Here is a 15,754-nt window from a genome sequence, read left to right as displayed (position 1 = left end):
ATAGTACACATGTTCCTCCAGTTCACCTAGATTTCATGTGCAATTTTCACCTGAAAATTTCATTCTTTGTGGCTTATTAACCCAAATAGTGACATGGTAAATACTCTAGTATGTATAACTATTTTGATTTTCCAAAAGCGGACTTATTATCATTAGAAGCTGCAGATTTTCCTGCGTAAAACATACTACATTATATCATTTCCTAAATTTTTGTGTTCAGATTGCCCAGTTATTTATTTATTATATTTATATACCGCCCTCCCCGAGGGCTCTGGGCGGTTTACAGGAAACAGGAAAAGATACAGATAACATATTGAATGGACTGCAATACTTTCTATAGTTTGATTTTAATGACAGTATTTTACATGCAAAGGAAAATAGCAGTTCATTCCCATCTAAGTGTCCCTTTCCAAACTAAGAAAATGGAAAAAGGATGAATGCAATCATTAACTTATTTGGGGATAAGACTCAGTGTTAATATATTTGTATATGCACCCTGCTTATTAGTTTAAAAACACGGGCTCCTGAGCAACTCGTACAAAACATATAACCCTCAGCTACTGATTATAGCCAGCTACTGATCATTATAGCCTACCCTGTTTCCTCCATGATGCATCCACCCCAGGATTCTGTGCAGTCACATTCTTCTCAACAAAAACACAAGAATAGTAGTTAAAATATAACAAACACAACAACCATTCATATAGGGGAGGAGGGCTAATACACAGCTTTGCTCCCATAATATTGAATTATGAAAGCATACCTAAAAGGGAAGGGCTACATGGAAACAGATTAAGACACAGTATTCCTGCAGAGATCATTACATCTTTGATTCTAGCTATCTGTTTGTCAGTGTAAAAGCAGCCTGAGCATTCTTCTCTCAAGTGGCACAGTGAAGTCAGAGTAATTACCAAGCCATTGTCTTGAAACTAATTTTTTCCAACATGGTTTTGACTACCCAAGCCCATGTACAAAACAATAGACACTCGAGTTGTAAATTATATTACTTCATCGCCATAAATATTTAGTAAATAGATTTCTCTTCCCTCAAAATATCTGCCTGCACTACCATGCCACGTGACAAAGTAAGGTTCACTTTCATAGCTATGCACTGGAGCAAATGTCAATCAGTATATCCTATTATAGCCATCATTACATGCACAGAAAATCTTAGACTCAGGCTAGAAGTAAATATAAAAGGGAGACATTAAATTAGTCTGAGGTGGGTGAGTCTGAGAGAGCCCTGATATCACTGCTTGGTCAGAACAGCTTTATCAGTGCTGTGGCGAGCCCAAGGTCACCCAGCTGGTTGCATGTGGGGGAGTGCAGAATCGAACCTGGCATGCCAGATTAGAAGTCCGCACTCCTAAGCACTACACCAAACAGGCTCTCCAAACTTGCTATCGGCACTTCTCAAAAAGTAAAGTACATAGATTACTAGCACTCTGACTGATTAATGACTACAGAACTGAAAACTTAACAAGCAATCATCTATCAAAAATATACACAAGGGGAGAAAGACATGTAAGGGAGAAATCACAGCCTCTCCCCCATCAGGATAAGCAGCCTGCTTGGCTGCAGCATCCAGCTGCTTAGCTCCACTACACAGTGGATGGCAGCTATAGTGCATCCTGCATTCCATGCCTCCACCTGCCTACATATGGCATATGGCAAGGATGCAGCTCTGGTGGCTCCCATTCCTAGGTAGCAGCAGCAGTGCTGGGATAGGCAGCAGTGCCTGAGCAGGCATGGCAATCTCCTCCTCTTCCTCCAAGCCCAGACATTATTCCTCCATTTTTCAATATTTTGGGGGAACTTGGATAATATCCAAGGTCTAGAGGAGAATATTTTCTCTCTCAACCTAGCCCCATTCTCTGGTTATATCTATCCACACAGGCTAAGTTCAGCGTTAGATAGGATGTTACAAGCAGGGAACACACAAGGGGATGTGGAGACATCTCATTATCCCTGATATCCCCCTTCCCCACAATTTCCTATCCCCCTCCTTCCAGCAGCTCCCACTCTCCATCTTTATGATTTACCTCATTTTTACCCCACCTTTCTCCCCAATGGCATCCCCAGCTTACATTATCATATTCTCTATTTAATCCTCAAAACCCTGGGAGTATATTAGGCTAAGTATGTGCGACTATCCCAAGGTCACCCTGTAAGCTTTCATGCCATAGATGGGATTTAACCTGAGCCTTCCAATTCTTAATTTGACAACTGGCTATGCCACACTAGCTCTGGGCTTTCCTTTCCTCTTTCCCTCTGGCAGCCTTTCTCTGGGAAAATTCTAGTCAAGCTGCGGAAATCATGTGGCAGCAAGTCACTCAGGTGAGTGTCATGGCAGCCATTGCCGTGTCCAGCTAAGTCACACAAGTTGCACAGTGTGTAGCATCTGGTAGCCACTGTCAAACAAGGGTGAGTTGCACAAAGTCCATGGAAATGTGTTAATGTGTTACTCAGACAACTTGGGGTTTTTCTCAGGTGTGCACAAAAGGTTTTTTTTCTCAGGTGTGCACAAACACCTGTCTTGCCATGGCTCTAATCTCTGGATTTATGTATCCACAGATGGGGTCCTGTAGTGAATAAGATATACTATTTATTTTTATTTTGGTTTGAAACAAAGTTATGGCCTCATAAAATTAATTATATACACTTATTGTAAACTCAGCCTAAATAAAAAAAACAGAAGGAATTTAACACAAATCACATACTTGGTTTTCTGACTCCTGGCTCCCACTGTACTCCTAAATTCTGAGCCAGACTTTGGGACAATTCTTGTGCCATTGCCCAGGGAAGACCATACTGTTTGAAACAGAAACATGAAACTACTAAAGATTATTGCAATTTACAGTGCAAAGCTTGTTTTATTATTAATTGTGCGGAATTTGACCCAGACCCTAAAACATACTTCGCTGGAAGTAAATCAATCTGTATCAAGTTTACTTCCAGCCCTATAAACGTTTCACAACATGTACACTGTACAGTAAAAATATGGAAGCATTTGTTTCATTCATTTCAAGGAAGATATATTTAATTTAGTTTCCTTAGTTGTGGTCTAGAGTAGCGATCCCCAACCTGTGGGCCGCAGACCACATGTGGTCCTTCAACTAATTGGAGGTGGGCCCCGAAGGACGCCTTCTCCCCCCCCTTTACTTCATCCCCCCCGGCCCTTCACAACACACTTCGGGTGTCATTGTCTCCCATCACTCCCAGATGGGACTATCTCGTTGCAGAGAAACAAACTCAGGGTTCCCATTGATTTGTCATTGTCATGAGTTAAAATTTCCATGAAAATAAAATGTTCCTTATGTTCATTGTTGTGGCGTGTCTGTATCTTATTTTGAAGGGATATTTAAACGTTACCATAGTGATCAGAGAGCGTTAGGGCAGTGGTTGAGAGTAGAGGAGTAAACTACCCTCCCACCGGGCCTCAGTAAAAGGTGTTGTGTGGTCCCCGGTGAGTGGTCCCCAGCGTTTAGTGGTCCCCGGTGATAAAAAGGTTGGGGACCACTGGTCTAGAGGTTTATGAGCCGAGATCTGTCATCTTATAATTATTCTCTCAAAATCCAAAAATAGTATCAAAAAGAACAACATTTAGACAACTCTCTTTAAAATAATCTGGATGTGCTCATTCAAATGCAAAATGAGTAAATGCATAAAGCAGAGAACAGTTATGGTCAAAGGGCATTTCTGCACAAAGGTTTCTTGCAGATTTTCAAAAAGGTATACAAACTACAAGTGCACAGGTCATTATACCAAGCTAGGACTGATAGTTCCAAAGCCCCACCTTAGCTAGGGATCCCCTCCCAGGAGGCAATTTTCCTTTCACATCTGGTTCTGCTATATAATTACTCCTGGAAGTGATGCTCAGAAGTGCCTTACCACTGGGACAAGGTATTAGGTACAGAAGTCTTGCCTTCCCCTTCAAGCAGAATGATCTCTTCACTTTTACAAGAATTTAACTACAAGGTGCCATGAAGGAAAAGGCACACACAAGCAAAACACAAATAAACTTTATTTTAAATCTAATTTCCAAGAAGATCCTAAGTGACTGCTCTAAAAATATCAATGATGCATCTGAAAGATATAAATTTGTTAAAACACTTGAAGATTATTGTTGTTATTTATTTTGCTACTGAAGAATATATTGCACAAGAGCTGTCACATACTTCTAATGAACCTTCAGGAACATCAAGAAAAAGGTGCAAATAACTTTAATCAACTATCTTTCAGGCTAAGGCCATGTGATATTCCTATGAATAATATTTGGGAATTTTGAACACCGGACAAAAAGAAATACAGAGAATGTTTACAAATACAGAGAATGTTATAATTACCCTCCCCCTATAATAATCAAAAGAGAAATGTTACCTCGTTAACACCAACACCTCGAGTCACAGAACAGACTCCTTCAAAATAACTCAGACTACTCCTTTTGTAATGAAATGTCACGTTCCTTAAGAATAAAAATAAACCAAGGAATAAATAAAGGTTTTGTCATATAACAAATAGTACCAACATCTCTCAAATGTCTGAAAGATTTTTATCACATCAATTATTATCACTAGTATTCACAGGAGAATTAATTATCAAAGACAAATTCAATGAGCTGGTTGATGACTGGCAAGGCAGATTGTTGACCACTATGGATGAAATCACACCTCAACGTCCTCTCCGTCCCTATCTTCAGCTAGCTCCCTGGTATACAAGAGAGCTGGGGGGGGGGGAGTGGGAGCTGAGACAATTAGAGCGAGTTTGGAGGAAAACTTGGGACAAAGCATCAAGAACATCTCATAGGATACTCATGAAAGTCTCTGAGATGGCAATGAAAGTTACGGAAATAGAGTACTTTGCAGCTTCAATCATATCTGCTAGCTCACGCCCAGCTCAATTGTTCAGGGTAATTCAATCACTTATTGCTCTTGAAGATGAAGGGCTATTAAGATATAGTAAATAGGAACACACACACTCTGAAACCCAAATACAGCAGCATGAGGCCTTATCTGGCTAATCAACGGGTACGACTGATTTTAATGTTTTAATGTATTATAGTTAACTATGACAAATTGCATTTTATTGTTTATGTACTACTAGGGGCAAAGCCCATTGTATCCAGGAATACAACGGGCGCTAGAACTTGGCAGTGGGAAGAGGAAGGGGAGGAGTTGTCCAGTCTGTAAGGGCATGGGGTTGAATGTGTGTGTTGTGTGGGAGGTTGTGATGGCACGGAGACAAATGAGGGCATGGGTGTGGAGATATGGGTGTCAAGAACCTGTGGTGTGGAATGTTCGTTGAGTGTGGGAGAGGACTGACCTTTAGGAATTGTGGCATAGTTGTTACAGATGAGCTTTCCAGAGCCATGTCTTCAGATATGTGAAAAAACTGGAGACTCTTCTTAGGGGGAGATTACATGGCAACCAATTCCTCCTGCATTCAACATAATTTCCCTTCTTGTCCCCCTGCCCTAATACACATGGGGTAGTCACAGTACAAAGGTGTCCACCCTGCTTCTTCTGTCTCCATTTTTTTTACTGTTGATAAAATGTTATGTGCCCAAATGCTTCTTTCATGAATGCTCCTTAGAAGAGATGGATTTTTGTACCCTGCTGTTTACTACCCAAAGGAGTCTCAAAGTGGTTTACAAACACTTTTATCCTTCGTCTCTCCACAACAGACTACCTGTGAGGGATGTAGGGCTGTGAGAAGTCTGAGAGAACTGGGAATGGGCCGCAATCTCCCAGCAGGCCTCAGGTGTCTCAAAGCCGTTTCCAGTCACCTTCCCTTCCTCTTCCCATAGCAGACTCTCCGTGAGGAAGCTGGGGTAAAGAGCCTCACTTGGAAGATGGCAACCCTAAGAGGAGGTCCTTCTGTGCACAGCAGTCTTGACCTTAGCCAGGTTTGTGCACACCTAAGTAGTGTGGAATTCCAGAAGATGAACCTACACCAATCTGGCAACCTTATATCCTCTCTGCAATGTTTTCTTGACCCGAAATAGGTCAGGGGGTACTAGGTAGCTGCTTGGGCATTACACACTTTTGAGGCCCCACTTTCAGACTTCAAGGAATATGTTCACACCAGGGACAGCAAACCTCCAGGTGGGGCCTGGAATTGCTGCTCATCTCCAGACTATACAGACCAGCTCCGCAGGCAAAAATGGCTACTTTGGAGGGGTGACAGTGTAGCGTTGTATCCCCTTGAAGTTTAGGGATGCCAGCTTCCAGGTGGGGTCCGAGAATCCCCTGGAAGTACAGCTCATCTCTAGGCAGTTAGGCTGAAGGGAAAGCTCTCTCACCTCACATGCATCCCTTCAAAAGGAATGCACGTGGCCCCAGAATACACTTGGTTGTTTGGCTGGTGATGTCTGCCCTTCTGAAGCCTCAGACCTATTGCTGGCAACTGCAGTCCCTGTTGTTGTTGTCTGCAAGGCCAAGTCATTGCCTAATAGAAGTGGATCACCTAGTTCCCCCCAAAGTCTCACTGTCTACTTTCCTGTAAAGCTAACTACACCTGAAATTCTGGGCCACTTATGCCTTTCAGTTCATAGGAGTTTTTATTTACCAGGCCAAGCTTGAAAAAAGTCACTTCAGTTCCCATGTCTCTCCAGCCATTTACTTGTTCACTATTTAGAGTTTCAGGCTGTAAATATTCTTTATGTAGATCTTCCTGAACTTTCCAGGACAGATATTGCTCTGTCTGTCTGCCTCTCTGCAACTCAAAATTCAAACAGTTGCTGGTAAGGGCTGGCCAAAGCCCGTAGCCCAGGAGGGGCACACCCGCAACCACTCCACCCCAACCACAGTCTATGAACCTCTACCTTCCTCTCTAGATCGCTGCTCATCTCTAGATTATAATGATCAGCACTGCAGGCAAAAATGGCTACTTTGGAGGCCGGACTGAGGCATTGTACGATTTTAAGGCCCTCCTCCAAATCTCCAGGAATATCTCCAACCCAAGGGACTTGGAGAGTTCCTGGAATTTCAGCTCATCTGCAGAGTATAAAGATCAGCTCCCCAGGCAGAAAGTGCTGCTACTGAGTTTGGACAGGGTTGAGGAGAATAAACAGTTAAGGCCTCCCACGCAGGTTGCTGTGGAGTTGAAACACTTGAGGCCTACTGCACAAGGTTGTTGTGCAGATGAAACAGGAGGCAAAAGAACCTCTGCAACAGCTTCCAGTCTCACCTGCACAACAACCCTGTGTGGTAAGTCTCAAATCTGCAGAGAATTGCTTGGCTATTTCTTCCCTCCAGCAGCATGGCCAGCCACAGCAGTATTTTATGTGAGAAGAGGCTTTTCTGTAGCCTTCCTTTCAGCCAACTGTTTGGCAGAAGGGGAAAGATCCCCCTCCTCAAAAGGAAGGCCCTCACCCATCCCCTCAGACTCCCCTGCGTTGCTCTCGGAAACGCATCCCTCCACTCAGTCATGGGCTGTAAGAGGCTACTTTGCAGAAGGCCTGAAGAAAGGGGGGAGAGAGCGCACTCACCAGCCTCCTGCCAGCTCTGTCAGGGTTCTGAGGCAAGTTACTGTTGGACATGACAGTTACGGCAGCCTTGGGGCAAAAACAGCTGGCACAGCCTGTCCAAGCCTCTGTTCTCACCCCCCTTGGCAGCCCTACTGAACTCCTCTCCCTGTGGTGGTCAGGAGTAGACTGTCAGCGATGTCTCCAGATTCCCCCTGGCTGACCTGGGTGGGCGGGCCCTGTCAGAACTTTAGCCCAATGATTGGCCCAAAGTCCTGAATGGGCGTGACCTGTCTGAGGATTTGTGCATCCCAACTGGGTAGAGTTCTATCCTGTCCTGGTGAGGGCGAAGCGCCTTCTGGTTAGGCCCTCACCCAACTGGCTAGACTTCTGGTCTGTCCAGGTGAAAGCCCAATCGGAAGGCGCGAAGCGGTCAAGCTGGACATACCGCCAATTTCACTGGCTGAGTGTTTGGAGGATGGGCCTGGACAGCTCTGGCAGAGTCAAATGAAGCTTAACCCCTCAAAGATGGAGGTCCTGTGGCTGGGAAAGAAAGATCCAGAAGAAGCGTGCCTCCCCTATCTTGATGGAGTACAATTATTAACTTAGTGCTCTGTCAGAAATTTGGGGGTGATCTTCAATGCCTCTCTCTCTATGGAAACTCATTATCACGAATGTAGCTCACCTGGTATTTACACCAGGCAAAGCTACTAGAGTTCTATCTGTCCCCAGAAGACCCAGCCACAGTGATCCATGTAACAGTCCACTCTAGACTGAATTACTGTAATATCCTTGGCTTTGATCTGGAAATTTCAACTGGGGCAAAATATGATGGCGTGAGTCCTTATGAGGATCCCCTGTGGGGCCCATATTTGACCTGCCCTCCATCAACTGCATAGGTTGCTGGTAGTGTTCTGGTTTGAGTTCAAGGTGCTGGTACTAAACTTTAAGACCTTATGCAGTCTGGGCCCTGTGTATCTATGAGACTGCCTCTCCCAGAACATCCCTCAGTGATTTTTGCACTTGGCAAATACCAAATTCCTGGTGATGACTGGCCTCAACCTTGGCTCCCACCTGGTGAATTGAGTTGCCATTAGAGATCCAGGCCCTGACAGAACTAAAGGTTCTGCAGGGCCTGTAAAATGGCACTCTTCCACCAGGCCTATGATTGAGGCCAGGGTGATAGAAAAACATCTGTGGGCTTCCCTCCACTTCTCATGTCCTTCCAACTCTGGTCTCCTCACTGGACCTGAAGATCATCCCACTATTATGCTAAGATAAAACAGGCAATGAAGACATCTATGGGAAAGGAAATGGTGAAAGCAGAATTTTAGAATGTTTTATTAGATATTAATATGATTTTACTGTATGTATGTTGTATATCTCCCAGAGCTCACCTGGCAAGGTAGGGCAATCTAAACGTTAGAATATAAATACAATAAATATTAAGATGCTTTTATTTTTCCAGTGGCAATTACAGGCATAAACAGGAGGTCTCCCTAGGAAGGAATAAGTAGATCATTAAGGGGTCGATCTTTTAACACAGTTTTAGTCTAGAAAGTGTTATTTTGAGCTGTCAATAGTCTGGTTTGTATTCTATCCTTTTATGCTGGGCTGGGTTTCCTTTAATGTCTTGTATTATTTTTTTCAAACCACCTAAGGCAGGTGACTAGAAAGGCAGCACAAAAAAAGTCTAATTAGGGGTGTGTGGCTTAAGATGGTGTCCTGAGGGGATTGCAGGCTTCTCTGAAGCCTGACAGGGGTTAATTGCAGAAGCAATTAGCAGAAAAGAGGAGGGGTACGCAAACCCCACCTCACCTTTCTACCCAGGAAGCTCTAGGGAATTCTTGGGGTCTCCAATCCTTTAGGGAGTATATCTCCCTGGATTAAAGGCTGTCAGTGTTTTGGGCCAAGAGGACGCCGACCATATTCTGGACTTTTCTTTCCTTTCTTTTCTTCTTTCAAGAATCTACTTTGATCCTCTACTACGATTTACTGCAAACGAATGCTGTGAACTGAGGGGAGGACATCTGCTAAATTCCAAGATATCAATCAACGCACAGAGATGCAAGTATTTCTCCATTTCTCCTTTCCCCCCCCCGTTTCTGGCTCTGCTTGAAGCCACCTCGATATGAGGCAGGCTAATTCTCTTTTCTAAGTAGAAGAAGGACTTAAATCAACTCAAACTAATTAGTAATAGCTCTTACTGCATTTGTTTTGGTTTTCAGAGATAAGAGATAAGAGCCGTGGGTGGGAAGATCTCGCGAGAATTCTGTTCCAGTACGAGACATTACTTTACTGAGTTCAATATCAAAACAGACTATTGCTTTCGTTAGGACTCTGTAGGACCTCTACTGGTTATTTGCAAAATTGCCTAAAACTAACAAAATTCCAAGCCTAGAACATGTCTATGCTAAAAAAAATTGCTCATCTAATAGAGAAACAAACTCAAGATCTGAAAGCATTTACAGATGGCTTGCTTAAAAATATGCTCAAGGAGTTCAAAGGCGGCAAGGAAGAAGTCTCTAACAGGAATGATGAATCAATAACAGTGACTGATGATAGCTCTAAACAAGGTGGAAAATTACCAGCAGAAGAGAAATTTGAAACTATGGAGATGGAAAAGGGGATGTCGGAGCTTTGCAGCCTAGATAAGGACACCCTACCTAAAAAGACATACAGCCACTCCAAAGCAACAGTACACAAGAACCAATCAAAAGATATATGGATCTGCTGTGAAAGTAATCGATTGAAAGGAGCTTCTTGGAAAAAAAACTATACTGATATTGGAGCCCAGGAGGTACAACTGCTTCAAGATTCACCGATGTATACTCCGAGGGAAAGACTACAACTGCAATTTCTAAGCCAAAGGCCAACTGGACAGAACATAAGTCATTGGGAACAACAAGATGCAACAAGCCTCGATATGAGACCCCCTTAAGAAGTTTGGGGAACGGAAATGAGACACAGTGGTTGAAATTCTTTTCCTTTTCCTTTTTTCTGTAGCCATATGGGCAATATAACTAGTTAAGAAGTTAATCTGGGGTCTAAGATCTTCTAAGTAAGCTGAATCTGTATTATTAAATCTAATTTCGTAGTGTCTCCCAGCCCAAAATTAAAGCTTAATTAAAAGGAGACACTTAATGGAATGGGTTTAAGAATAACAGATGAAGACTATACTTTACTGTCCATTGTAAGTCTATACTACCATGTAAGTGTGGGGTCTTAGATTTCCTATGTTAGCTGAATTTGAATTATTTAACATATCTCTGTAGTGACTCTCAGCTTAAACTTAAAGCATAACTAAAAGGAGGCACCTAATTGAGGTGTAGATGTAACTAACGAAGACTTTATTTTACTATTATTTTACTATTTTTGTATTAACAGCTTATATTTATATAACTTATACTTATCTAACAACTCATATATTTTTCCTCTATACAACTAACTAATGAAGACTCTATTTTACCATTTTTTGTATTAATAACTTACACTTATATAACTTAACAACCTTAACAACCTATATATATATATATATTTTCTTTCCGTACAACTAAGTAGGCTTTTTTTTTCTTTTTTTCTTTTCCCTAGTGGAAATGTGGATGGCTCTAAGACCGCGTTAAGTATAAATTGTTTATGATTGCTAAAATTGTTAAAAACTATGCAAACAAATGTTGAAATGATGGTAACAAAGTAGGCTTCTCTTTTTAAATGTGGTGGAAACGTGAATAAGATTATAAGCTTTGGGTAAAAGTCCATAATATTGTAGCCATGTGGAGTCTTATAATCTTAAATGAAGAGAAGAGGCTTTTCAAGAACAATGGGGCCCTTATCTGATTTACCTAAGAAAATAAGTTAAAAGGGGATTGAAACGAGGTATCAAGTGTATCAAACGAAGAGCATAATCTTTTTCTTTCTGTATCAATAATGTAGATTACTTGCATTGTACTATCTTTAATCTTGGAAAATAAAATAAAAAACTTAGAATTAAAAAAAAAGTCTAACTACATAAATGAGCGAGTGCAGCAGAGACCTTCAGGAAAAGGAACAATGTACAAAAAATATTAAAGCTGAGTGATAATACATACGAGAGAAGATGAACAGCATCAGCATGCTGTTTGATGTACTGCTGTCGATATCGGGAGAAATCATGAAGCATCTGCCTTGGGTCAGGGCGAACAGTGATACGATCCCTGTCTGACCAGGTTTCAACAGCAACCAAAACTACCCTGGTATTCAGTTGCTCCTTGTAAATCTGAAGGAAGAGACAGGACAGGCACAGGAGTAGAACACTGGGTCAAACATGCACAATTAGCCAATTAGTCAGTGGAAGGACAAAAGGGGTAAAAGGAAGAGGGGAACATGGGTATATAATTAGCCAATATGCCTCTTAATTCTCTTAAAATTATTAAGTTTACACTAAATCAAAGCACGCAGTAAATCTAATCATACAGAAGTAACAGTGTCTCATTCATGTACCCACTCGGAAGACCCATGCAGGTATTTTCACACCTATACACATCCACATATCATCTCATAAATTGGGTATAATGCACTGGAAGAAGTCCGGGGGGGGGGGGGGGTCCTACAGTAAGGGAGTTTACAGTAAGGAGGAAAAACAGGGCTATTCCAGAGATCATCTGAGGAAGCCTGAGCAAAGGGATAACAATAACCTGCTGGTAAGGGTATTAAGGTATTTTTTGATTGGTTTTTGATGTTTTATATACAGTATGTTATTTTATTGCTTGTATACTGTTCCTATGAAGAAAGGCATATATATAGCGCGCATTCAGGGTGGAATGGCGGCAACTAAAATCACCGATAACGCACAGAGCCGGCTGCAACCGGCCGCAGATTCGCTGCATGCCGCCGAAAAAGCCGTGTTAGCGGAACACAGAAGAAAGCACAGCTTCCGGGTGACCGAGGCGCAACCAGAAGCAGTGCCGGGGTCGCAGCGTGCATAATCAGTTACTCTGGGTTTTGCCGCAGTTGTGTCCTGTCCCATGCATAAGCGGTTTGCTTTGCTTTTTCCCCCTCCGCGTTTTCCATGTCACCCGAAATCGCCGTTTCGGCGGCCATGCATAATGGGCCATTGAGAGGTGGAGGCTATAATAAAGAGAGGATCTGATCAAATTGACCACAGAAGCAGGCTAGATCCAACCCAATTATCATTTCACATCAGAATGGAAAGGTCAATTGCTGAGCTGCAAGTTATTATAGCACTCAAAACAATGGAATCTCCAAGACAACAGTAATATTGGTTTCTTCTCTCACTACATACGCTAACCTCATCCATCCAGCCCTTATATCTGCTTTCCTAGCAATCCTCTTCATTTTGTATTTTTATTGGAATAACAGAATTCAATAGTGGATTGTAACATAATGTAATGAATGGTATAATGTAATGTGATTTAGAATGGGAAGTTGAAATTTAATTCTCACATTTGAGGACAGAACTCTACATAGCTGGTCACTTGTGGGGTTGCCTCCATGCTTGGGTGGAAAAATATAAAGCATATTGCCAGGTTCTCCTTTAGTTCCTCTCAGGTTCAAGAATTAATTAATTAATGTTTATTAATTAATGTTTAAACTTGACAACCTTTTCCACTTTATTATGTTTTCACAGAGTTGAACCCAAACGATTGATGACCTAATAAACTTAGCTTTTTATTTCTTGTGAGACCCTTGTATCTGGTAAACATATTGACCCACTCTCTACTTATATATGTGGTTCTGTAACTCCAATTTGATTGTCTTAAGATATGTGCTATGCACACTAAAGCTTATACCTTGAATAAAACTTTATTGGTCTACAAGGTGCCAGTGGGCTCAGGGGGGCCGATGGGAAGCAGTGGTTTGGGTCAACCTCAACCAAATGCCTGGCGGAGGAGCATTTTTGAAGGCCCTGCAGAACTGTACAACTTCCATCAGGGCCCTGATCTCCTCTGGGAGCTCCTTCTACCAGGTGGGGGCCAGGACAGAGAAAGCTCTAGCCCTGGTTGAGGTCAAGCAGGCTTCCCTTGTGCCAGGGACCACCAGAAAGTTGTAGGTGGTAGAGTGTAAGGCTCTTTGAGGGGTGTAGGCAGAGAGGCAGAGATCCATCAAGTATACTGGGCCCAGACCACGCGTGGCCTTGAAGGAGAAGAAGAGTTGGTTCTTATATGCCACTTTTCTCTACCCAAAGGAGTCTCAAAGCAGCTTACTATTGCCTTTCCTTTCCTCTCCCCACAACAGACACCCTGTGAGGGAGGGGAGGCTGAGAGAGCCCTGATATTACTGCTCGGTCAGAACAGCTTTATCAGTGCCGTGGCAAGCCCAAGGTCACCCAGCTGGCTGCATGCGGTGGAGCACAGAATCAAACCAGGCTCGCCAAATTAGAAGTCAGTACTCCTAACCACTACACCAAACCGGCTCTTTTGAAGGTGATAACCAAAACCTTAAGCGTGATCTGGAATTCGACCAGGAGCCAGCATAGCTGCTGGAGAATGGGATGAATGTGGGACCTCCCGAGGTGTTGCTGTGAGGAACCTGGTGGCTGTGTTGTGGACCAGTTGAACTTTCCAGATCAGGGATAAGGGCAGGCCAGCATACAGTGAGTTGCAGAAGTCCAGTCCAGAGGTGACCGTCGCGTGGATAACTATGGCTAGGTGTTACGGAGCCAAGTAGGGTCCTAGTAGTTTGGCTTGGCAAAGGTGGTAAAATGCCAGCCACGCTACCATCGTGATCTGAGCCTTTATTGAGAGGGAGGCATCAAGAATCACCCCCAGGTTCCAGGCCGAGTGGGACACTGATAGCCACACTCCATCCAGGTTGGGTAGGCACGCTTCCTCACTTGGACTTTTCCTGCCCAGCCACAGGACCTCCGTCTTTTAAGGGTTGAGCTTCAGATGTCTCTGCTTGAGCCACCTTGTCACTGCTTCCAGGTGGCTGGCTAATGTTTCTGGGGGAGAGTCAGGGAGGCCATCCATCAGGAGGAAGAGCTGGGTATCATCGGCATATTGGTGGCAACCCAGCCCAAACGTTCACACCAGTTGAGCAAGAGGGCGCATAAAGATATTGAATAGGATTGGCGAGAGAACCGCCCCTTGAGGGACACCACAAGCCAGTTGGTGATGGCTTGATGAGCTCTCTCCTGGTGCTATTCTCTGTCCATGATCATGGAGAAAGGAGATCAACCAGTGAAGGGCAGTCCTTCTGATCTCGGCATCAGCGAGGTGGTGAGCTAGAAGCTCATGGTCGACTGTGTCAAACGCTACTGAAAGGTCTAATAATATAAGCAGCGCCAACCTGCTCCAGTCCAACTGGCAACGGAGGGCAACTAGCACTTTCCCATGACCAAGCCAGAAACCTGACTGAGATGGGTCTAAGATTGAAGCTTCTTCCAAGTATGCTGACTGTTGGCCCATGACAACCCTTTTCAAGCATCTTCCCCAGAATCGCTAAGTGCGAGACAGGGCAGTACTTGGAAGGTTGTCGCACGTCGAGAGATAGTTTTTTGAGGAGCAGGTGAACCATTGCCTCTTTTTGTGCCTCCGGGAATTCTCCTGTTGAAAGGGAGACGTTGATTATCTCCTGGAGGGGGGCCGCTACTCATATCAGATGTTTTTAGTAGCCATGATGGACATGGGTCTAGAGGACAAGTAGTTGGTTTCGCTGTCTTTAGCATCTTGTCCACTTCAGTCAGCATGAGTCATCTGAAGTTACTCAATGTACTCTCCAAAGATGGCCAAGGGGCCTCTAGCTCACATTCTGTGTCTAAAGTAGGAGGGAGGTCGTGGTGGAGTGTTGAGATTTTATCAGCAAATAACTCGCAAAGGTCTCACAGTTGATGCCCAATTGGTTATTATTTTGGTGCCCTTCCTCCAGGGCGGTAAGGGATTGAATTACTCTTAATAACTGTGCAGGGCACAAGTTAGCAGATGCGATTTCAGTCAAGTAGAATTTGCATTTTACCGACTTCACCGCCATCTCATAGGCTCTTAACTGCATTCTATATAATGTTCTCGCCACTTCGTCATGAGTCTTCCTCCAGACTCACTCTAGTCATCTCAGTATGCATGTATGCAAGAAACCTCTTCCTCCTGGAATGCTTTGAGGGACTATATTTAAACATGAAATCTCTTGCACACTTTTCTGTTACCTGTTCACAATATCAAACATAAAACAGTCATTTTAGTTCTTGTTTGCAAGGCAGAATATTTGTTTAAAGAACCCTTGTTTTCCTCCTGAAAATCAACATTGGTGCCACCCTAAAAATAAGGAATCACAATACCATTTATTTATCTAAAA

The 15,754-nt window shown here is 43.2% G+C and overlaps 1 protein-coding gene across 5 annotated transcripts in view; it reads right to left on the bottom strand.

Annotated features, from left to right (window-relative positions):
- ADAM23 (ADAM metallopeptidase domain 23) overlaps nucleotides 1-15,754 on the bottom strand; it is a 155,050-nt gene that overhangs the window by 85,335 nt on the left and 53,961 nt on the right. For all 5 annotated transcript variants that reach the window (XM_077319247.1, XM_077319249.1, XM_077319250.1 and 2 more), the window contains exons 11-14: nucleotides 11,554-11,720; nucleotides 4,381-4,465; nucleotides 2,721-2,811; nucleotides 596-644 (exon numbers count right to left, since the gene is read on the bottom strand). In XM_077319247.1, the coding sequence (XP_077175362.1) occupies nucleotides 596-644; nucleotides 2,721-2,811; nucleotides 4,381-4,465; nucleotides 11,554-11,720 (392 nt within the window). The remainder of the gene's footprint in view (nucleotides 1-595; nucleotides 645-2,720; nucleotides 2,812-4,380; nucleotides 4,466-11,553; nucleotides 11,721-15,754) is intronic.

This window comes from Paroedura picta, chromosome 2 (assembly GCF_049243985.1).
Source record: "Paroedura picta isolate Pp20150507F chromosome 2, Ppicta_v3.0, whole genome shotgun sequence".
In the NCBI taxonomy this organism is placed as follows: domain Eukaryota; kingdom Metazoa; phylum Chordata; class Lepidosauria; order Squamata; family Gekkonidae; genus Paroedura; species Paroedura picta.
The sequence above is the reverse complement of the archived record's forward strand: the minus strand, read 5'-3'. Positions and strand labels throughout refer to the sequence as shown.